The 23,649-nt window shown below is 36.3% G+C and overlaps 1 protein-coding gene across 11 annotated transcripts in view; it reads left to right on the forward strand.

Moving 5' to 3' along the window:
* The window catches only part of IDE (insulin degrading enzyme), a 111,208-nt gene that overhangs the window by 50,507 nt on the left and 37,052 nt on the right, over nucleotides 1-23,649 (forward strand). For 8 of the 11 annotated variants that reach the window (XM_081554401.1, XM_081554402.1, XM_081554406.1 and 5 more), the window contains exons 3-7: nucleotides 485-692; nucleotides 3,805-3,974; nucleotides 17,460-17,582; nucleotides 22,363-22,475; nucleotides 23,040-23,202. In XM_081554401.1, coding sequence (XP_081410527.1) covers nucleotides 485-692; nucleotides 3,805-3,974; nucleotides 17,460-17,582; nucleotides 22,363-22,475; nucleotides 23,040-23,202 — 777 coding nt within the window. Of the gene's footprint in view, nucleotides 1-484; nucleotides 693-3,804; nucleotides 3,975-17,459; nucleotides 17,633-22,327; nucleotides 22,600-22,956; nucleotides 23,203-23,649 lie in introns of all 11 variants that reach the window. The other 3 variants (XM_081554430.1, XM_081554437.1, XM_081554426.1) reach the window with 3 other exon arrangements.

Consider the following 23,649-nt stretch of genomic DNA (forward strand, 5'->3'; position numbering starts at 1 on the left):
TATTCGTTGGAAGGAATATTCAGCAACAGTCTATTGCTGAAGCTCTAATACTTTGGTCACGTGATGCAAAGAGCCAACTCATTAGAAAAGACCCTGATGCTGGAAAAGACTGAAGGCAAAAGGAGGAGGGGGCGGCAGAGGATAAGATGGTTAGATAGCATCACCGACGCAATGGACATGAATTTGAGCAAACTCCGGGAGATAGTGGAGGGGATAGGGGAGCCTGGCATGCTGTAATCCATAGGGTCGCAAAGAGTCAGACACAACTGAGCAGCTGAACAACGATGACAAACTGATGTCAAAAGCTAGGGCTAGAATGTAAGTTGTACCATTTAGAGAAGCCTGTACTTAACTTTCTGTGATTATGGTTGGAGTTAACCATTGCTAACAGAAGTTCCAAATCATCTGTGATTCATTTGTCCTTGATATCTTTCAACATATAAACGAATGATTTATTATATATATATTTTCCCTTCTCTTTCAGGTTCATTGTCAGATCCTCCAAATATTGCTGGCTTAAGTCATTTTTGTGAACATATGTTATTTTTGGGAACAAAGAAATACCCTAAAGAAAATGAATACAGCCAGTTTCTCAGTGAGCATGCAGGAAGTTCAAATGCCTTCACTAGTGGAGAGCATACCAATTACTATTTTGATGTTTCTCACGAACACCTAGAAGGTGCGCTAGACAGGTAATGCTGAAAATACCCTGTGAATTATCCCACTTTGTTGAATTATCATGTTAATAACAATACTTATTATTTTTACAAAAATGTCTTCGCAGCTTTATAGCTTTAACAAGATATTTTAACCAGTATTTTGTTGTTTTGTTTTGTTTTGTTTGACTAGTACTTTTTGACTCCTGGGTTTTATAAATAGAAAATAATGAGTGATGTTATATATTTACTTTGTAGTAGAGGAGAAATAATAGCATGACTTTAAACCAGCTTTCAGGCCTACAAAATGTTTTTTTGACTTATAAAATTTTCACCAGCCTTTCCCATTCTAACTGGTATTGCATATGAAGCATGTGATGAAGAATAAACTATACTCGTGTCATGGATATCTTTTCAAACATATTTCTGTTACAGAATACAAGAACTTAAATATTCTGTTCTCCTTTAGTTCCTCAGCCCTCAAGGATGTTTAGTGGATACAGAATGTTTTGACCTGCTGTTTCAACCCTGGGGATATTTTGTGAAAGTATTTTCTGGAGCAGCCTCCACTAGGCTAATTAAATTTCTTGGTCAATTTTCTGAGCGGCTAACAGTATCTAATTTTTCATTATATCAATGATTTGATTCATTGTTTGTTCAAAGTGTAATTTTTCCCTTGGTGAATTTTTATAGTTCTCTGTGTTACCAAGAAGGTGTAATTCTGCAGCGTTTTTGATGGATCTATAATGAAGTTTGATTTCACAGTTTTTAATTCTCAGCTTTAATTGCTTATTTAAATTAATAGTCATTTTTTTTTCCCAAACCTAATCGTTTGAATTTGTTCTGTAGCACAAAGAACATTAACAGAAGAACAAAGGCATGGGTTCAGGATACAGGACTGGGTCAGAGTAGTCTGTTTCTTACTTACTCTAGCTTATGTTTCAGTCTTTAGGCAGCAGCTTTGAGGTGTAATCATCTTTTGTATATATTCCCAGAAGACTTCCATTAATGAGTTCCTTGGGATCATACACTGAATTTAATTTCCTGCTTTACAAATGCCTCAGCAGATGTTCATATAATAGATCTCTGTATGATGGAGGATGTCTGTTACTTGGATCAGAGTGAAAAAAAAAAAGCTACTTGTATAGGGCATCTTTTAAAAGTACTGATGATACTGTGTCAGAATCATGACCCTTTATGTGGCTTTGTCCAGCTATGATATGTAGCTATTAGATACTTTTCCCAGCCTGAGTGTATTGAGGTAGTAAAAGTGGTTATATGTCCAGAATTATCTGTTTCCATATATCTTTAATTATAGGCTCCAGATAGACAAGAGTTTCCCTTTGGATTGGTATGTGTAAAGTACTTAGCACAGGACTGTATTCGCTATGTGCTTAAAATAATACCAAGTAATGGTAACAGCTTCTTTGATGGCTGCACTGTGAGGTGCAATTGCTGAGATGTTTATAAACCCAGGAGTCTCTAGGCCCACTGAATAGTAGTCCCATTCAGACAGTCGCTGCTCTTGGCTTTATCTGAATTCTGGATGTTGTTTTTATAAGATAGGGTCTAACGTTTCTTAAGAAGAATTACTATATGAAATCGTGATTTAAATTGCAACCTGGTGTAGGAGAGTTAATTTATATTAACTAAAGGAATCTTAGTTCAGCTTTGGTACTACTATTAAAGAACAGCCTCAAGAAAAATATAGTAGGTTACTTATGTTAAAGTTACATGTCATTTTATTTATCAAGCCACTGCTTTTAAATTTTAAAAATTCTCTTAATATTTCATAAAAGTCCATAATTATATCTTAGTCAAACTACTGTCATATGTTTTTCACACTATTATTTTTTTCACTAAAGTGAAACTTTCAATAAAGTTCTTAAGAAGGAAAAATATTCAAATAGAGCCTTTTAAAAATGGGTCACTTAGTTTGTCCTAAAATGCCTGAGTCTTAGTGAAATTGCACTTAAGACTAAATTTAATATTTATTGCCTGAGAACTATCAGCTGCGTTTTCCTTTCTTGGAGAATTAGCCATGTACAACAGAGATTTTTATAGACATCTCAAATTGCAAATCTTAAATAGATTAGATTGCTATTGTCTTATAAATCTGCCCCACTGTTTTGCAAGTCTGCCCTGACTTTTTATTGTTGTATTGTGATTTATAATATGAAATATATATTTGGTCTTTGTCCCTTATCCTAGACCACAGCTCCTGAAACTCTTGGAATTTCCTTAGTGTTGAGAGCCATAAAGTTGTGTTTTGTTATTTTAATAAAGTGACTTTAGGGGAGTCCCTTGATAATTTGAGGCTAGGGGTTGGTTACCAGGGGAACCAGCCCTGTATTTAGAGGGTTGGAACTTTCAGTCCACAAGCTGGAGGCTGATTTCAGACACCAGTGCCCAGTGATTTACTCAATTCTGTTGAAGTATGGAGAGCCTACAGATTGGTGGACATGTGGAGATGTGGGAAGAGTGGCCTACCTAGAGGGCGTGGAAGCTCCATACCCTTCCCACATACCTTGCCTTACGCATCTCTTTTATCTAGCTGTTCCTGAATCATATCCTTTTATAATAAATCCAGTAATCTAGTAAGTAAGATGTTTCTCTGAGTCCTGTAGCTGATCTAGAATATTAATTGCACCCAAGGAGGTGGTTGTGGGAGCCTCTGATCTATGATCTATAGTGGTTGGTCAGAAGCCCAGGTGACAACCTGGACCTGTGGTTGGTGTTTGAAGTTGAGAACAGAGGGGAGGGGGTGAGAGGGAGGGATGAGTCTTGTAGGACCTGTGAGATCTCATGATATCAATTGAGTTGAATTTTAGGGCACCCAGCTGGTGAATTGCTTGGTGATATGGTAACAACACATGGGCATTGTCAAAATCAGAGGTTAATCTTTTTATATTTTCACTAATTAGGTAATATATCTGGGGTAGAGTTCTCTGAATTTACATATGTATAATACTATTTTTTTCTTATATTACTTAGAACTTATGTTCCTTTTTTCTTCGTAGCAATGGTAGTTTTCTCTGATTCTGTAGAATTCATATTTCCTAAGTTTCAAACATTTTTAAAAATATTTTTCAGAGGCCACTCTTAAAATAACAACTTTCAAATTGTTAACTATATTTCACATCCTTAGATTTGCACAGTTTTTCCTGTGCCCCTTGTTTGATGAGAGCTGCAAAGACAGAGAGGTGAATGCAGTTGATTCAGAACATGAGAAGAATGTGATGAATGATGCCTGGAGACTCTTTCAGCTGGAAAAAGCTACAGGGAATCCCAAACATCCCTTCAGTAAATTTGGAACAGGTTTGTCAGCAGTGGCTTTAATGCATTAGTTCTCCTTAACCTCATTTAAACCATGGTCTCTTTGCCCAGGATTGTATTTTACAGTTTAGGATAGAAGATTGCAGAACTCAGAGTTTGGAGCTGATAAGTGGTTGTTACATCATTGTTCCTCCCTGGTATTTCTTTCTTTCTTTCTTTTTTTTTTTAATAATTGTTTATTTGCTTGCATTGGATCTTAGTTGCATCATGCATGAGGGTCTTTTGTTGTGGCGAACAGAGTCTCTAGTTGTGATGAGTGGACTCTGAAGCACAGAGACTTTGTTGCTCTGTGGCACGTGGGGTCTTAGTTCCCTGACCAGGGGGTCGAACCTGTGTCCCCTGCATTGCAAGGAAGATTGTTAGCTCCTGGACCACTAGGGAAGTCCTGCCCTGGTATTTCTTAAACCATATCCCTACGTGTATGTTGTTTGGCAGGTCTTTGGGGAAACACCTATATTTGACCTAAAAAAAAGGTTAAAGCTTAGGTATTTGAGCTTTGTGGAGAAGGTGATAGGTTAATGAGAAGGAAGAGTAACAAAATATGAAACAAGTTTATTGGAAAACAAGATATAAAATTAAATTTAGATTTTAGAAATAGTAAGAATGAAGTGGTAATAATTCTTTAAACAGATGAGTAACATTTTGGCTAGTGGTTCAAAAAGAAGGATGTCAATAAGAGTTGGGCTCTTGGCATTGGATTTTTTTTTAATTAAAGTGTAGTCAGTGTACAGTATTATGTAATTTTCAGGTGTACAACAGAGGGATTCTGGCATTGGACTTTGACTTTGACTGTAATGAAGTGATATTCTCAAAATTGTAATAACAGTGGCCTGACCAGTTATTTAGCCCTCTAGAGGGTACCTTTGGCCATCCAATACAAATAGGGGTCTAGCTATTTCAGGAGCAGTAGTAGCAGTTAAAGAGTTGTGAGTAGATATTAACCAGCATTTCAAAGAGAGGAGATAATAGAGCTCTTTATTCTGAATAAATAGAATGTCCACTTTAAGGCTTATTGAATCCCCTACTCCCATTGCCTCCGCCTCTGCTGTCTACAGATAGATAGATGCATGGCGTCTGCTCCAGGCCTGACGTAGAAGACACACAAGGTCCCTGCCTTCAAAGTGCCGTGACGTCCTAGTAGAAGATTAGAGATGGGATGACAGGGAGTAGCATAAAGTAAATTTGGAGAGTCCTGATTTTGTAATTGTACCCTTTTTCTTTATTCAGTTTTTCATTAAAAAGTACATCTAAAATATTTAAATAATACAAAAATATGTTTTAAAAAGGCAAAAACACAAAGTTGCCCTTTTCTTTATCAACTATTGCCATTCCCACTTTACCAGATGTAGTCATTGTGAAAGGTTGCTATGATTTTTTAAAACACTGCTTTGGGGATTATAAAATAGCATTAAAGAAATAGATTGTTTAGTGTACTTAAATTTATGCTTATAAGTTTATTTTGGGGACTTTAGAAAAAGACTATGAAGCCAGCTTTCTTTCAGTTTGGATACCATTCTAATATATCCAGCAGCAGCCAGGGAATTAGCATAGCAAAACAGGAATCTTTAAAAATTCCAATTAGAAGCAGTGATACTGTATTCTTTAGACTTGTAAAACTTGGCACCTTTTATCATTGCTAAGGTGAATATTGTGGTCCTTAAAATGTCTTTGTAATGATTAATTTTCATAAAAGTGGCTTTTATAGAGGACATCAGCATACATGATATATCAAGAGGGAATATGAATTTAAAAACCAAATTTCAAAATCACTACATCCAATGATTGTCCTTTAAATAGTCCCTTTGGCAGGTTAGGTGCTTCCACCAACAATGCTGCTATTGTCAGAACGTGTTAGAATTCTTTTTTGGGATTTGCCTTCTTTAAAATGGTCTCACTGGTGATAAATCACAGTCAGCATAATCAGGAAGCAGCCACAGATCTTCCAGAAATAAATCCAGTGAATAAGGTGAGCAGTATTGCTTCTGGTCACAAACACGAAACAATCTTAAGATATCTTAAAGGAAGGTTTCAGAAGTGATAAGCGAAGAAAAACATTGAATGGTCAATTATGTAGAGGTTGCGTTTGAGAGCATATTTGTTTTCATAACCTCTGACAAGGCTAGGCAGTTAGTCAACAAAGTATGAAGTAATATAAACAGCTGAGAGATGAGTTAGCCAGACTTGGTACAAAAGTACAGAAAATGTGATGTAAGTAATGCAAATACTAAGTTACCTGTTGATTTTAGAAATATAAACCAATGTTGAGCTTTTTTGGAGTAGAGGTTCTGTCCATTGTTAAGGTCACAGACAAGTTTGAAAATATGATAAAAGCTGTAATACCCTTACTTAAAGTTATTCTTGCAGAACAAACCTTGTCAGAAATTCATACTTAATTTACTTTTATTATTTTTTAGTAACTTCAGATGATTCTATGAATGTGGCCCATTTTGTCCATCTAGGGAATGTGGTTTATTATTTTAATATTAATAATAATTTAAAGCTAGGTGTTTTTAAATGAGCAAAGATCAAGCATTGTGTGCTTTTAAGAAAACCTTACAATAAAATGCTGTCCTTAACAGTACTTTTTCATGTACTGAAAAAGTGGTCAGTGGCTTTCAAACTTTTCTTTATACAACCCACAGTACATTTTCCTCACAGCACATGTAAGCCACTGGAACAAAAGTTTTAGAAACACTACCTATCTTATATTTTCAGATGTAGTCTGGTACCCTCTGTTACATTCTGTTTTTTTTTTTTTTAAATTTAGATCTTTCAATACATTAAATTTATTTCATCACAATTGAGTGGGTTCCACAGTTTAAGTAATTCAAAGTGATAGGCAGTCATTTCGGTAGACTCAAGAAAAGCATTTGTTAAAACACCTTCAGGAACAAAGGAACAAAAAAGCACTCATTCATGAACAAAACAACAAAAAACTCTTTGAGTTGATAAAAGCCTATGTCAAACATCATGATTAATTCTGAAGTTTCAAAGGGATTTCTGTTGAAAGACAAAAACAAAGAAGAATACCCTCTAATCACTTTTTTTGTTCAGCTCTGCTGTAGGTACTAGTCATTACAGGAAGTCAAGGGAAAAAACAAGTGATAAGTAAAAGGTTGAAAGGAATAAAGAGAAAACTTCTTGTTTCCATATGGTATGATTGCATAAAAAATTCAAAATCTTCAGATCAATCATCAAAAATAAGATAATTCACCACTGTTGCCAAAAGAAGAGAAGCACTAAAATTGCATTCTTGTATTGTGTGTGCATGCTCAGTCACTTCAGTTGTGTCTGACTCTTTTGTGACCCCATGGACTGTAGCCTGCCAAGCTCCTCTGTCCATGGGATTCTCCAGGCAAGAATACCGGAGTGGGCCTGTTTGGCCTATATTACCATGGCCTTCTGCAGGGGATTGAACCTGTGTCTCTTGAGTCTCCTGTATTAGCAGATGGATTCTTTACCACTAGCGCCACCTGGGAAGCCCCTTTCTTGTATCAATAGTAATCAATTAGAAAAATACTACAGGAAATATTATTTCGTTCATAATATAAAAATAGCTATAAGATATTTAGAAATAACACTAACAGAGGAGCAAGAAATATATAATGGATATAAAAGAGTGCCTGAGTAAATGGGAAGATAAACCATGTTCATGGATGGGTAAACTCAACATTACAAGATACATTTCACCCTGAATTTATCTAAATTCAGTGTAGTGCCATTTGAAAGCCTGAGGTGTTTTTTTTTTTTTTAATAATCTTATAATCTGATTATAAATTAATAAGAAAGAGTAAAGGGCCAAGAATAACTAAGATAATTTTGAAGAACAACAAAGAAGACACTACTTCTACCAGGTATCAAGACTTTAGTTGTTAGAGTAGTGAAATTGGTGCAAAGATACATGAAGATAACAGTAGAACAGATTATGAACCCTAGAAGCATATCCACAAATGTTTGGAAACTTAGACATAAGACAGAGGCACATGACAAATGAGTAAGGAAAGGGTGGACCTTTCAGTGACTGTTGCAGGGGCAACTACTTATTCATGTAGAGATGAATAACATTAGATCTCATCTCACACCATGCACAAAAATAAATTCTAGGTTGATTGGACCTAATTATAGAAGAAAACTTTATATAACTTTTAGAAGAAAATATTTAAAAAAATATTGATAGGAAAAGTGTTCTCAAGCGTACATATCACAAACCATATTTTTAATGGTAAAGCATATATTTAAAGATAAATTTGATTACATTAAAACTTAAAATTTCTGTTCAGTAGAGACACAAAAAAGACAAGCACATACACAGTGAAGATTTTTGCAAAGCGGTATAGCAGATAAGAACTTTTGTAAGTAAGTAAGTAAAAGATAAAAACTTCCATAAGTAACTAAGTGAAAGATAAAAGCAGTTCACTAGAGAAAGAGAAATAGGCAAAGGGTGTTTAGAGTCAGTTCCTTTGTTTGAAAGTCATTTTTGTAGTTAATATGTGCTAAATCTGTCTCCACACACATGTCTTCATTAACTCCCTGTGTGATCCCTCTAGCCTCAGACTTCAGCCAGGAATCCCACCTCCCACTAGCAGATTCCTAGGTGATGTAAAGCTTGTACTCTGATGGCGGACTATGCTGAGGTTGAATCATTGTTCTGCCACTGACCAGCCAAGAGTGGGCCAGTTTCTTAACTTCTGTAAGCCTCAGTTTCCTCCCATGTCAGGGTGGTGTGAAATGGTTAGCCAAAAGTCTGGTCCTAATGGTGCTCAGTAAATGAGAGATTCCATAATTATAGTATGATAGAGGATCAGTGGCATAGTCGTAAAGAAGTCTCCTGCCAATGTAGGAGACGCAGGTTCAATCGCTGGGTCAGGGAGATCCACTTGGAGGGGGAGATGACAACCCACTCCAGTAATCTTGCCAAAAAGAATCCCATGGACAGAGGAGCTTGGTGGGCTACAAGTCCATGGGGTCATAAAGAGTCAAGCATGACTGAGTGACAGAGCACACACACACAGCTGTGAAAAATAGCAAAATTTTGAAAAAGTCTTTGCCATGAAGTTGTGAGGGGCGGCCACAACTTGATGCAGTAGGTTTGATGCAGTGACTATAGGACAGTGTTATTAGAGAAATGTTCTCCTGTTCTCTTTTTAAGCTGAACCAATGGTTGGTGATGACATTCCCTTTGCCCCTTCATTTGTCACTCACATATACCTTTAGTTATAGTTCCATAGTTCCTGATAAATTTTATGCCTTTTCTCTGCCCTGTTGCCTTAAAAAAATTTTTTTTCTCTGCCTCTCCATGGAATAAAAGCAGAAGCAGTTGAATTTTTAAAAGTTGTTTGAAACAGGAAAGGAAAAACTCAGTTCTGATTATTCTTTAGTGATCTGTTTCTCTAAACCTAACCCAACAGTCACTGTGGGAGCAACTGGGTTTAGTCAGTCAGAGAAGGAAATAAAAGAAAAAAATCAGGATGTGGGTGAGGGAGACAAAACAGGCACTCCTTGATGGCATGCAAGACAACGTGGGAGGGCACCTGGGAATGGAGGGTGGTGCTGTATTTAGATACAGGTGACGTTTTTCTTTCTTAATTGCTACATGACAGTTATGTTTTGTAGCACATACCACAAAGGATTATAGGAATCTGAGTACGGTATTATACGTATGCTCAGATTCTCTCTTTCTCTGTTGACAAGTAATTTTTTAAAGGTCTTCTACATGTAAAGTGCATTAGAAAATGCAAAGAAGTATAAATCAGTGTCTTTGCACTAAAGATACTTCTAGTTTAGTTGGAGAGGCAAGTCAAACGCAGAATTTCACTGGAGTACAATCTCAGACTTGATTTTCTCTTCTTTTTTCCTCCTTGCCAATTTTTACTGAGTGCTGCACTAAGCACTTTGCCTGGATTATTTAACTTAATTCTCACAATATCCCCAGTAGGTACGTGCCCTTATTATTTCTATCTTATAGATGAGTGAACTAAGACTTTAGAGAAGTAATTAAATTGCTTAGGGTCACTCAGCTTTTGATTGCTAGAGCCAGGTCTGGTGCCCTTCACCACTGTACTATTCCTCCTGCTTTATGATTTCCTAGAAATAAATTCTCCAGGATCTCAGAGGACGTGCAAGTTGAATTTTCCTGAAGGGTGGGTAGGATTGTCTTAAGCGGAGGAAGAGTCATTTTTAGAAGAAAAGGAAAAGGAACTATTATTTATTGTATGAGCATTAAGTGCCACCCACTGGGCAGGCGTTTTACCTAATATGATTTCACTTAACCTTCACCACAGTATTGAAATTTTCATCATCCCGTTTGACAGATGCTGAAATTAATACTGACAGAATAAGTAGACCAAAGTTTCATAGCCTTGTGGGGGATACAGGGAGGAGGGAAAAGAGGGAGGCTGGTAGTAGAAGTGTCTGTAGGTTATGGGATTCAGTGTCAAGTCAGTCTGAACTTCAAGTCTGTGTTTCTTGTGATAATGTTAGTGAAAGTGAAAGTCGCTCAGTCGTGTCCGATTCTTTGAGACCCCATGGACTATACAGTCTATCAAATTCTCCAGGCCAGAATACTGAAGTGGGTAGCCTTTCCCTTCTCCAGGGGATTTTTGCAACGCAGGGATCGAACCCATGTCTCTCACATTGCAGGTGGATTCTTTACCAGCTGAGCCACAAGGGAAGCTCACGAATACTGGAATGGGTAGCCTATCCCTTCTCCAGTGGATCTTCCCAACCCAGAAATCGAGATAATGTTAGGTTGACCCCCAAAACCATGACGAGAGGCAAGGACCAAGGAGTGAGCCCAGTGTCGTTTGGAGAACCTGAGTTAGAGAAGTTTGGCCATAATAAAAGATGCTTTTGTAGGAAGGAGTAGGGAAATGGATTAGAACCAAAAAAATATTATGAAATATCAACCAGAAGGTAGTTGAACACCTCATGATACACTGGGATGATGATAATGACACAAAATTGAGACCCCAGTAAAAGTTATTTACTTTTTTCTCCCTTTTGTCTCTCCATTCCTTTCTAAGTGAACTATTTGGGACATATAAAAGTAGACAAAATATTGTTAAGAACCCTGCGTATACATCACTTTGCCCCTGGCCAGTCCTGTCTGACCCACATTCCCAGTCACTGTCTTACATTATTTTGAAGAGATCCCAGACATCATATCATTTTTCTTGCATATATTTCAATATATGTCTGTAAAGATAATGACTCTTTTTAAAAAACATGGTAAAAGTACCATTATCATTAATATCACCAACTATGCAGGTAGTGTTCAAATTTCTAGTTGTCCCATGAAAGTTTTAATTTTTAAAATTTATTTGAATTAGGATCCATTTAAGTTTCAAATAGTCATCTCTCTCCTCCACTCCTTCCCTTTGACTCCCTGGAATTTATTTACTGAAAATCAGGATGTTTGTTGTGTAGAACTTTTCAAGCCTAGCTTTTGCTGATTGCATTCCCAGAAGTGTAGTTTAATATATTCCTCTTTTTTCTGTATTTCCACAAGTTGGCAATTGGATATAGAGGCCTGATTAGATTCATGTTTGTTTTTGAAGAAAGCTTCATAGATGGTGATGTGTTCTTTCATCAGGGGGCTATAATGTCTAGTTTGCTCTCTGTTTAAGTTGATACAACCGTCCTCAAATGCATCACCCTTGTAATTTTAATTCTGTTACTTTTTCTCATATTGATTTGCTTGAGTACTACTATAAAAAGAAAATCTCCTTTTCTGCTATTTGGCTCCCCAGCGGTACAGTTATAGAAAAAGCAAGATAAATGTTTGATTCATTCCCTTTATTTACCAGTTTTCAAAATATTGAGTTGGTTCCCTGGCATCTTTGAATGATGACTAATTTATTATTTTTTGAGTATCATGATAATTCATAGATATAAAAATATTTGATATGGTTTAGCCTGCTTAGTCATTTATTATTCTCCAGGTTTTTCCGTGGCTTTTGTTAGTACCTTTTTTTTCCCCCTTGCTAGGAAATGTGTCTATGGAAAACTAGAAATTTAAGTGTACAGTTGCTTTATTGTGGCATTTAAGAGGCTTTCATTTCTAGTCCCCTTTCCTTAGTAACTCATGTCTTACACTTGCATGTCCTTACCCAGATGCAGAAGAATCGTCCTTTTTAATTTTTTAGGAAAATTCATATATCTCCAAAGACTGGTTTCTTCCAGGATTTTTAGAAAATTTCTACAGCAAGAAGAAAGAGCTTAAAAAAAAAAAAAAAGATTATAATTCCAAGTAACTAACTGTAGATGTATTAAACTAACCTTCAGGATCTTGGGTTTTCAGAGAACAGTTCAAAGTTTCATGGTTACAACTAACAAATAGACTTTTCCTTGAGAACCTATGAGACATATAGTTGGAGACAACTTTAATTTCTCAAACCTATTTCTAAAACTTCAAACTCAGTCTTTCCCACAGAGTGTAAGAATTATTTGGCTGGGTTTAGAATTTTCCAGGAAAATACATTCTGTTTACTTGAAAATCAGCACTCATATACATTAGTACTAAGTTTGTAAGCCTTTTTTTTGAAAATAGGATTTATAGTTCTTGTGAAGAACTGGAGAAGGCAACTCACTCCGTTATTTTTGCCTGGGAAATCCCATGGACAGAGGAACCTGGTGGGTTATAGTCCATGGAGTTGCAGTCAAACACGACTGAGTGACTGAGCACACACAGTTCTTGTAATGAAAATACAGAATAAAATTTACTGATCTTAAAATATACAAAACCCTCTTCAATATCCGTTATCACTTTTCATAAACTTCATAGCAACCCAAGTTCCTATTAAGTAATTATTGTCCGATAGATGCTATGCTGAGCCTTAGCACAGATTATTCATTTAATCTTCATAGCAATCCTGTGAGATTGGTTCTCATTATTCTTATTTACGAATAAGAAAAGTGGAGCTTAGAGAGGTTAAGAAACTTGCCTATGCCTCACAGCTAGGGTCAGGGTTTGACCCTTTTTCTTAACAACTGGGCATGTATCCATGTTTTCCCCATCTTACAGATAAAATAAATGACCCCTTGGAGATATTTGTAGACTTTTCCAAGGTTGCTTAATTAGAAGATGATGGAGTCAGGATGAGAAACCCTGAATCTCCCAACCGCCAAGCCAGTGCTCTCTCCTAGCAGGCCCAGAGTGGAAGGTCCCAGTGAGTCAGCAGTCCTGACAGCCTCAGTCTTCTGCTGGAGCTTACTCATATGGTGACAGAGCCAGAAAGGTAGGATTCAAGATTTATGTAGCAGCATTTTAATTTGATAGAAGTGCCCCTGCTGAGTTAGTGCTAAATGAGGACAATATATGTCTAGAGACTGAACTGGTATTTGTTATCCCAGCCATATTCACATTGCTGTCCACATATAGATTCTTAGGCAGAGGAAGGTCATCTGGACCGTTTACCGAGCTTTCTTCCCTACTTTAATGACACGGATCCTATGCTATATTCAGAAGCCAAGAGTCCCTCCTACAATTCAAATCATAACAGAAGTAGCTACTACTGGTTGTCTATTTTCTGCTATACATCAAGTATTATATTCAATTCTTTAATGTTTTTGCAGATTTATTATTTGTCATAAAAGAGATCAGTACAAAAGCTTTGCCAAGGTCATTCTTTACACATTACTTGAAGAAACAGTGTTTCAAGTACAGTTTGAGCATCTGTTGCACAATTCCCCAATTGCATTTTCCTCCCTGCTCCCAAGAGATAACACTGCTAAGTCATGCATTTATTTCTAAGCAATGTGTTATATAGTTTTTTAGTTTTATAAAAATGGTATTTTGTAAGTAATCTCTACCACTTGTATTTTTTCATTCAATGTATATTTGTAGAAGTTATCCATATTGGTGAGTGTGCTTCTGATAAATTTTTTTTGCTGCTTTCTGAAAAATTTATTGAATACATTACTATTCTTTATCCTTTTTCCTGTTGATTCAATAGTGCTGCTATAAGCATTCTTACACATGTTTTCTTGTACACAGAGTTCTCTAGGGTTCTAGGAATGAAACACTGGGAGTGGAATTACTGTGTATTAGGATATGTACATCTTTAGATTGCACAGATATTGCCAAATTGTTTCTTATAGTAGTTGATCCAGTTTGCACTCCCTCATGCAGCATCTCAGTTCTCATTTCACCACAATGCTTGGTATCATCAGACTTTTATTCTATTAATTGGTTGTTAAATATTAGTCTTACACTTTTTTTACACCTTTTTTTTTTTAAATTTGATGTAAGTCTACCAATGTCAGGACAGCAGATTGAGCCTAAGGAAGTCTTGTTCAAGGTCATGTAACCAGAGGAAGATTGACCCTGGATTAGCTGATAGCTCAGCTCACACCAAAGGCAGTGCTTGTTCCTCTGCACCTCCCTACCTGGGGATGATGGCTCTGATAGTAACAGGGTCTGCTCAGTAATTTAGGTATTCTCTGTGTTATGTCCTGCTTTTCCATTCATTTCCTCAACTATTTCTTGAGAACTTCCACTAGCTAGCCTTCTTGTTTTTAAAAAACTTTTTAAAAATATTTAATAAAAGGGTTAATAAACTTAATAACTAGCCTAACTCTTTGGCCCATGTACTCCTAGTATTCATGTTTTTCTGTCAATGTATTAAGAGCTGACTATCCGACCCTAAGAGAGTCATAGTGGAGACCATTTCCTCTTTCTAATTCAGGAGTGCCTTAGGATACAGGACTGGCATTCTGGGCTGTGTTCCCAAATGGACCAGAGTTCCCTTCCATCACTACATATTAGAAAGCCTGAAAACATCTAGGTAGCAAATAAATGAATATGTAGATTTCACAGAATGGAATCTTTGTGGCTAAAAGCCACTTTTCAGAGCAAATGTGATTGAGTCTATTTAGCCATTTGGCCAGAGATACAGAATTACTAGATTTTTGTGCCTTAGGTGAGCCAGGTTGCTGTTTACAAAATAGCTCCTTTGGCTCATTTTTCTTTTAATTTATTGTTGAAATATTAATATAATAAATATACTGAAAAGTGTGTGTGGCTCTGATAAATTATTATGGTATTTTTACTTTTGCTGCTATTTGAAAAATCTGTTGAATGAATATACTGCTCTTATTTATACATAGCTCATTGAATTTTCAAAAACCTCAGCAGACTGTAGACCCAGCACCAGTCAAGAAACAGATTACCAGCACCTTTTTGTACCCATTGGTAGTAATTATCCACCTACCCAAGGATCACCTCTATTCTGACTTTTCATGACTAAGATTAGTTCAGCCTGTTTTTATGTTTTATGTCAATGAAATAATACAGTGTTTCTGTGTCTTATGTCTGGCTTCTCTCATTCAACCTGAAAGTTGTGAAATTCCTCCACACTGTTGCATATGAACAGTGGGTTATTCATTCTTTTTGCAGTATAGTATTCTGTTGTGGTCCTCTGGCTCTTTTTACTGTGGCATTGTCAGTATTTTTCCAGTGATACATATCTTTGTGTATTTAGGGTATGTTCGTGCTTTATCTTTGTTTGTTTTTTTTTAATCTGTTTTTATTTTTAAAATATTTATTTATTTATTTATTTGGCTATGCTGGATTTCAGTTGTGGCATGCAGGATCTCAGATCTTCATTGTTTCATGTGGGGTGTGGTTCCCTGACCCAGGATCAAACCTAGTCCCCCTGCATTTTGAGCACAGAGTCTTAGCCACTGGACCAACAGGGAAGTCCCTATCTCTGTGTTCTTAAATGAACCTAAAGATAAAGGGTAGGGATTAGAATGCTAAGATATTCAGGTATATTAAAATCAAAGCAGAATGAGCTAGAATTAGTCAACCTGAAAGAATTTTAAGTTCTAGACAGAGGCCATACCCTTTGTCTTTATATATTTTGATTTGCGGCTTTGTTTTAAAAACCACTATATTGACCAGATTGTGATTAGGCACATCAGATCACACTTGACACTGAAAATGTGATTTCTGTCTTAATGCTATCACACTTACAGTCTTGAAATAAAACATGATTTCTCCAGGCGTGGGTGTCCCAGTGTGTCTATCTTAATGGACATATTGTAAGAATCTGTGCTTTGCAGTGTAAATGAGTAATGAAGCTCTAGGGCCTAGTCCCTCTGGAACTGAGACTTCTAGAACCTTCATTTAGTAAAAAAGGGAGGTATATACTCAAATTTCACCTTAATATGAGGGAACTTTTAACCGTTACCCAGAAAAGGAGCTTTTTGTTGTTGTCTTCCTTTTCTTTCTTTCTTTCTCTGAGGAGTTAGGACTCTGGATACTTTTTAGATCATCTGGATCCCTCAGGTAGAATGAGGGGATGTTTTAGGACCTCAAGTAGAGCAGATCTGGAGTGGAACTGGATCTTTCTTGAAACTGAGAGCACTGGTGAAGAACCTGGAAACTTGATTAGCAGGCTGCTGCCAGTGAATATGAGTACATTTGATTGCTTTCTAACTAGAAAAAGGTTACTGAGTACTTGCTGGACTGTTTCTTGCACACTCCACTAGATCGGTTGATTGAAGTATTCAGGGCATGAATCTTGGCTAAGAGTACAATGCAGCTCTTCAAGGATAAAGACTGGATCTGAGAACGCCATCTGGTGGCTCTCTCTGGATCCCAGTTTAGTGAAAGATTCTCCAAATGCCAGTTCATCAGCCATTATAATAACCCAAGGGGGGAAAACACGTCGAGAATATGTTCTGCCAGGAGCCCATTTAGTAGTATAAGTGGGAACAATAAAAGTTATTATACTAGGTTTTAAGATATTTCTAGTCAAGATGCCATTTTTAGGGAGATACCAATTACTGAAATTCCACCTCCCAGCCTTTAAATGGCAAGATCTTTATTAGAAATGTAGTACTTACTTTGACTATTTGCTCTTGACATGCACATTTTATCCTAATTGAATTAGTTATTAAATTTCATAATAGATCTCATAGTGGTACTCTGTATACATCGCTTGAGATTTACAAGAATAGCATTGCATCCTATTTTTACCAGTCTAGATCAAATTCATGAGAATTCACATCACAAATTTAATGCTTTAGCCAAGAATAGTACATTTCTTTCCACAAGTAACTTGGCAAGTTCCGAAAAGATCCCTCAGTGACTATGTTCAATTAACTTTGGAGCCACCTAGGGAATTGGAAATTAAAGTAAGTGTGAATGGAGGCCATGTGGACCTCATTTTTGTCTTATAAGTGCTCATAATACCTACCACCTCATAGGAATTTTAAGAACTATAATTTTTATAAAGCACTTCAAGTTCCACAGGGAAAGCTCTATAGATAAAATTTTACTAGTTTGTTCTATACTGTCCTGTTTATCCAGGTTATGGTCAAACATACTTGGCTAATCATTATAAATGTGTTTGTTTGGACTCTGTTTTTTAAGTTTACCTTAAAACAATGCTAGTAATAATTATGAAACTTTAAAATTCACTTATTTTGCTTTTTCTTAGAAATGTTTTTCATTCCTTTCAGGTAATAAATATACTCTAGAGACTAGACCGAACCAAGAAGGCATTGATGTAAGACAAGAGCTACTAAAATTCCATTCTACTTATTATTCATCGAACTTAATGGCTATTTGTGTTTTAGGTCGAGGTAAGAAATCTTAAAATTTTTTCATAGAATTGGATTTTGACTTTTTCAAAGTATTAGAAGAAAGATATAAGATATTTCCTATTATCTGTTCAGAGGCCTTGCAGGTGATCTTCTTGGAGAAAATGTGGAGGGGAATTTGTTTTTAACTCACTGTGTTCTAAAAAGAACCTTGTTGTTCAGTTGCTCAGTTGTGTCCAACTCTTTGCGACCCCATGGATTGCAGCATGCCAGGCTTCCCTGTCCTTCATCTCCTGGAGCTTGCTCAAACTCAGTCCATTGAGTCGGTGATGCCATCCAACTATCTCGTCCTCTGCCATCCCCATCTTCTCCTGCCTTCAATCTTCCCCAGCATCGGGGTCTTTTCTAATGAGTTGGCTCTTCTCATCAGGTGGTCAGAGTATTGAAGCTTCAGCTTAGGTGATTTTAAATGGAGACCTGAAGAAAATACAAATTAATATCAATCGTTGGAAGTTGGAGTTTCCCTGGTGGCTCAGACAGTAAAGCGTCTGCCTGCAATGTGGGAGACCCAGGTTTGATCCCTGGATTGGGAAGATCCCTTAGAGAAGGAAATGGCACCCCACTCCAGTACTCTTGCCTGGAAAATCCCATGGACAGAGGAGCCTGGTAGGCTACAGTCCATGGGGTTGCAAAGAGTCGGACACGACTGAGCGACTTCACTTTCACTTTTGGTGCTCTACGCATATAAAAGCAAGAAAAGGAAGTGTAAAGGACAAGATTGAGAGATTTGACCTTATAAAATTCAGAAAACTAAAAGATCAAAAGGCAGATGATTATAAACTAGGAAAACTATGAGAAAGCAACAAAGGTTTGATTCTAAAAGTGCAAATTAATGATAATATGTTGTTTCCCCTATTAAATTACCATAATCTTGGTTTGGATTTTGTTTTAACTAATACCCATTATGAAGAGAGGTATTCTTTTGTGTTTGTTGTGTATACAATTTATGCAGTTCCTCCACACTTTACCCAGGAGAATTTAAGATGGATCACCCTTAAAAAGTACATTTTTACTTCTAGAAGTGCAGTCTAAGGAATCATCAGAGTTGTTCAAACAGGTGATGTACAAGGATGTTTCACTATAGTATTTATTAGTAAAAAGTTAGATGCAAGCTAAATGTTCGTTAACAGGAGATTGATTAATAGTGACGTTATAGCTATATCAGAACATCTTACAGAAAATAGCATCCCTTCTCTCACTATCTCACCTCCCAGCTGCTTTATTGTTCTTTAAAACATTTATCAAACATTTATCTTTAAAAATTATCACACATTTAATATTTAAAGAAATATTAAATATTCTTCATTGTCTGCTGTACCAGAATGTAAGTTACTTGAGAATAGAAACTATTTTGTTCACTGATTTGTCTGGGGTAAAGGGAAAACTTAGTAAATAAATTTTGAATGAATAAATAGTTTTATGACTGTATTAATAGCATGGGAAAATATTCTTAATGTATTAAATAGAAAACAAAAGCACTCTATAAAAACACTGTGTGCTCTATGATCCCATTTGGGGATTTCTTAAAATAATAGACATAAATGGGAGACATAAGACAATGTAGAAAAACATACCAGAAATGTAATAATGTGCTATAATAGTTAAGAACTCATGCTCTAGAGTCTGAGAGCTTGGGTTTGAATTCCTAATACACCACCTACCCAGTGTGTGGCTGTGAGCTAACAAAGTTACTTCTGTTCCCTGCTCTTCAGTTTTTGCATTGCTAAAATGGAGGTGGTACCTCATATCTGTTGTGAGGTTTAATTGAGATAATGCAGAAAAAGTGCATAGTACCTGGCGACACAGCAAATACTCCATAAATGGTAGCTGTTTGTAGCATTCCATAATCATGAGATTGTAGGTGACTTTTGTTTTCTTTTTTTTTCTTCTTTTGTTTTTCTAAGTTTTTTAAATTGGTAACTGTTACTTTTGTAGGTAGAAAATAAACTCCTATGTTTATTTTAACTTGATAGTAGAATGAGGATATAAAATGAGTCCAAGGAGAAGGCCAAAAAAAAAACCTGTGTGTTATATTCTATGTTCTTTCTAAAGGTAGGTAAGTCTGTGGAGTGTAAAAACAAAAAAATCACTTGGTATTTAGAGCCTAGTCCTGGGAGTAGGTTTCTAAGTGCATTTTTGTTCATGTCCTCCTGAGATAAAACACATGATTTCAGTAAGCACTTACTGGGCAAGCAATAATGACGACAGATGACTCAGACATGAACCCTGCCCTCAGTGTTCTTGATTTAGTGGAAGTGACAGAATGAGCATCTGAAAGAAACAAAAGAGTTTCTTTGTTTCAGTTTGGTCTCCCAGTGTGACTGACCTTCTGTGCTCAACTGAGTGGATTTGATGACAGGTCTGGGAGAGGTGTCCTTACGGTACAGTGGTGTGTGGAAGAAACAGGATCTCTTAGAGGATTAATACTGCTCCTTCTTCTAGGAGGAGGGAAGAGGAAGAGTAACCGTGTGGCAGAATCTCTGTCACAAAGGGACAAAAAAGTTTTTCTCTGTTTTCCCATGAGGCCCTCTCTCTAGTTGTGGCAGCACCAATTACCTGGACACTTGACAAATAGGTAACTGTCAAGTGGAGACCCTAGGATGGCCAAGTCCTGGTAATGTAAAGAGGAATGGGACTCAGTTCCCTGATCTCTGATAGCTCACAGCCTAATGGTGAAGACAGATGTTGCATTATGGTACAATTGTCTTACCTTTAAAAAGCTACACGGTGAATTTGTGCTTTGAAAAGGAAAGGCGTACCCTAGTAGAATCTTGCTGTGAAGGGCCCCACTGGCATCCACATTTCAGGTTGACAAATCACTATTGCCCACCCGCCTTGTTTCTAGTTGCATGTCCCATCTGTCTGTCTCTTTATGTCAGATGTCTCTGACATCTTTCACTCAAGATACATCCACTTCACTCCTGAGTTCCCTTGTCATGTAGCAGGCAGCCACGGGCTGGGCCTTTTATTTGGCTGTGGACATGTTAAGGTTCTTCATACAAGTCCAAAAAATTGAAGTAAAAATGCATATGTTTTATAAATAAAGTGCACATACCCACGTTCATAGACCTAAAAGAGAACTTCACACTATATATATATATAGAGAGAGAGACATTTGTCAAATAGTGATTAAGTGTTTTTTACAGAGTTCATGGAAAAGTTCAAAATGGGTCATAGAATATCAAGGGAAATTTCTTATTTGATTCAAATGTTTCCTGACAGTAATAAGTGATGAATATTTATACCATTTATAAATAACCTATTTTTGAGGAGACAGAATCAAGGTGAGTGGTTATCTTGTTTATAAAAAGATAACCTTTTCCACTTTTTTCTTTTTAGAATAATAGTAATACGTGTGCACAGAAAATATTTGTCTCACACAGAAATATATAAAAATGGAAATCAATTCCTCTTCCTCATCCCACCTTATGAGCACTGTGCCCTCTTCAAAGATAGTCACCTTAAATCATTTTTTGTTATACTTCCAAAAGTAGAATTTCATTAATAGATTTAGATTTATGTATATCTGTTAAAAAATTAAATGAGATTATACTACATGGCACTGAAGTCTGCAGTTTTCACTTAACAGAAATTTGAGATATTTTCATGTCAGCCCATACAAACCTCCCTCTCACTGATGACTACCTAAAATTCCAATGTAGAGAAGTCTTATAACATGTACACACTGATAGATGTTTCAGTCACTTCCAGTTTTTATTGTTTTTATAAAAATGATACTGCAGTGAACATCTCATCTATATAACTTTATAAACTTTGCAAATACAGTTCTCTATAAAAAATATTGATAGATAACATAGAAGAATTTCACACACATGGCTATATAATCTTACCAACAATTACAAATCTTTGCTTGAGTTTGACTCAAGTTTGACTTGTGATCACCCTACCTAGCCTTCATGTTTCATAGAACCTGGAGTGCTTAACCAGTTTGTCTAAATACTCTTTTGACATAATTTGTTGGTGTTAGGAAATGGCAACCCACTTCAGTATTCTTGCCTGGAGAATCCCAGGGATGGCGGAGCCTGGTGGGCTGCCGTCTATGGGGTCGCACAGAGTCGGACCCGACTGAAGCGACTTAGCAGCAGCAGCAGCAGTTGGTGTTAGAGTTGGGGTTAGAATCAAAGTCCTCTGATCCCCGATCCAGGATTCTTCTCACCATTTTATACTTTTCTCCCACAAAATCAGTTACTTAGAGATGCTAACATTTGACTTTTAATAATAGGTTTAGACTGTTAAAAAGTTAATGTTATTGTCTATCAGCCAGTGGTTTAATATGTTCCTGTTGGAAATTGTAGATAAAATAGTCAGTTTCCAAATGCCACTAATTATTCTGTTATTGTTTCTAATGTTTATTTTAAATTATTTCAAGATAATATTTATAAAATAATTTTTTAAAGTATAAAGAGGCAGACATTTGTGAGGTATAATCGTTATCAATATTGCATAGCTACAGAAGTTATACAGGCTGTGGTAGGGTTTAACTGAATGCTTTAACTTATCAGATGGAGTTTTTAAAAAACTCCTAGGCTTTCCTTTTAGTAGTCCTGAGATTTTTCAGGAGATCCTAAGGTCCCCCCCACCAGCGTTATTGAGATATAATTAAAATATAACATTGTATAAATTTAAGGTATACAACATAGTGATTTTATATATGTACATATATAATCCTAAGGTTTTAAATACTACCCACTAGGTGTTATGATTAGTTTAAGTTCTGTTTCCGTTGTCTGTTTTCTTGTAGAATCTTTAGATGACTTGACTAATCTGGTGGTAAAGTTATTTTCTGAAGTAGAGAACAAAAATGTCCCATTGCCAGAATTTCCTGAACATCCTTTCCAAGAAGAACATCTTAAAGTAAGTGCATGTATTGCTAGTATTTTTTTTTTTTTCTGTTTTAAATTTATGGACATAATATATGCCTAGTTTGCCAAATAGTACATAGAACATTTTAGAGGTTTCATTATTTATATGGTTTTTAGTATTTGTCTGGGGAGTCAAATGAAATCAGTTTCACATATACTAGGGACATGTATCACCAAAAAGGTAACAATATGTTCTGATCTTTTCATGCTAAAAGTAGTTTTGGTAGCTATAACCTTGGCAGACTGTAGAAGCTGTTAAGCAATGCCAGAAGGCAAGCATCCAAAAGTATTGAGCCACATGGTCCAGGGGACCAAACATGGACTGCATACCAACTGTAATGAAATCCCACTAAGAAAGAGCCCAGGTCATTTATTTCTGTTTGGTCAGTGTGATTTTTTCTGGCAATTGATTCTCTCCTGAATTTGGGATTCCTCCGTGAAAATCAGGGTTGTTGTTGTTTGTTTTAAATCAGTATTCTTCATAGTTTCTAATTTTTTTTTCTTTCGTTAGAAGCTATACATAGCTAATCTTTTGTGGTTTGTTTTTTTCCCCCAGCAACTTTACAAAATAGTACCCATTAAGGATATCAGGAATCTTTATGTGACATTTCCTATACCTGACCTTCAGAAATACTATAAATCAAATCCCGGTCATTATCTCGGTCATCTCATTGGGCACGAAGGTCCTGGAAGTCTGTTATCAGAACTTAAATCAAAGGGTGAGTCTCTTGGGTCCCAGCTTCTGACGGTAGTACCCCATCTCCATCTTTTTTTTTTTTTTTTACTCTGGCTCTCATTTTTCCTAAATATTTCCCTGTGAAGGGCTAATTTCAGATGAGGCTATTTAGAGTTTATGAGTGAGGTGATGGTTGTTAGTATGCTTTTGTTTTTTCTTTGAGGTTTTTGTTTTTGTCTTTTTTCATAATTTGTTTTACCCTTTTGCATTGAGCAGTGAAGTTTAAATATTTCAAAAGATACAGTGGCCCATGTTTTAAATAAGATAGAGGTTAATAAAAGTAAACCTCATATTGTATATTGTTTACCATCTCTTATGAAATGAGTTGAAACATTTATCTACTCTTATCCATCAAATCCATCAAAAGGTGTATTAATACTAGAATCAGTCAGTAGATTCCCAAGGTTCCTCTCCACTCAGACTCTGTACA

The sequence above is a fragment of the Giraffa tippelskirchi genome, chromosome 2, assembly GCF_054371585.1.
Source record: "Giraffa tippelskirchi isolate mGirTip1 chromosome 2, T2T-mGirTip1v1.2.pri, whole genome shotgun sequence".
Taxonomy (NCBI): domain Eukaryota; kingdom Metazoa; phylum Chordata; class Mammalia; order Artiodactyla; family Giraffidae; genus Giraffa; species Giraffa tippelskirchi.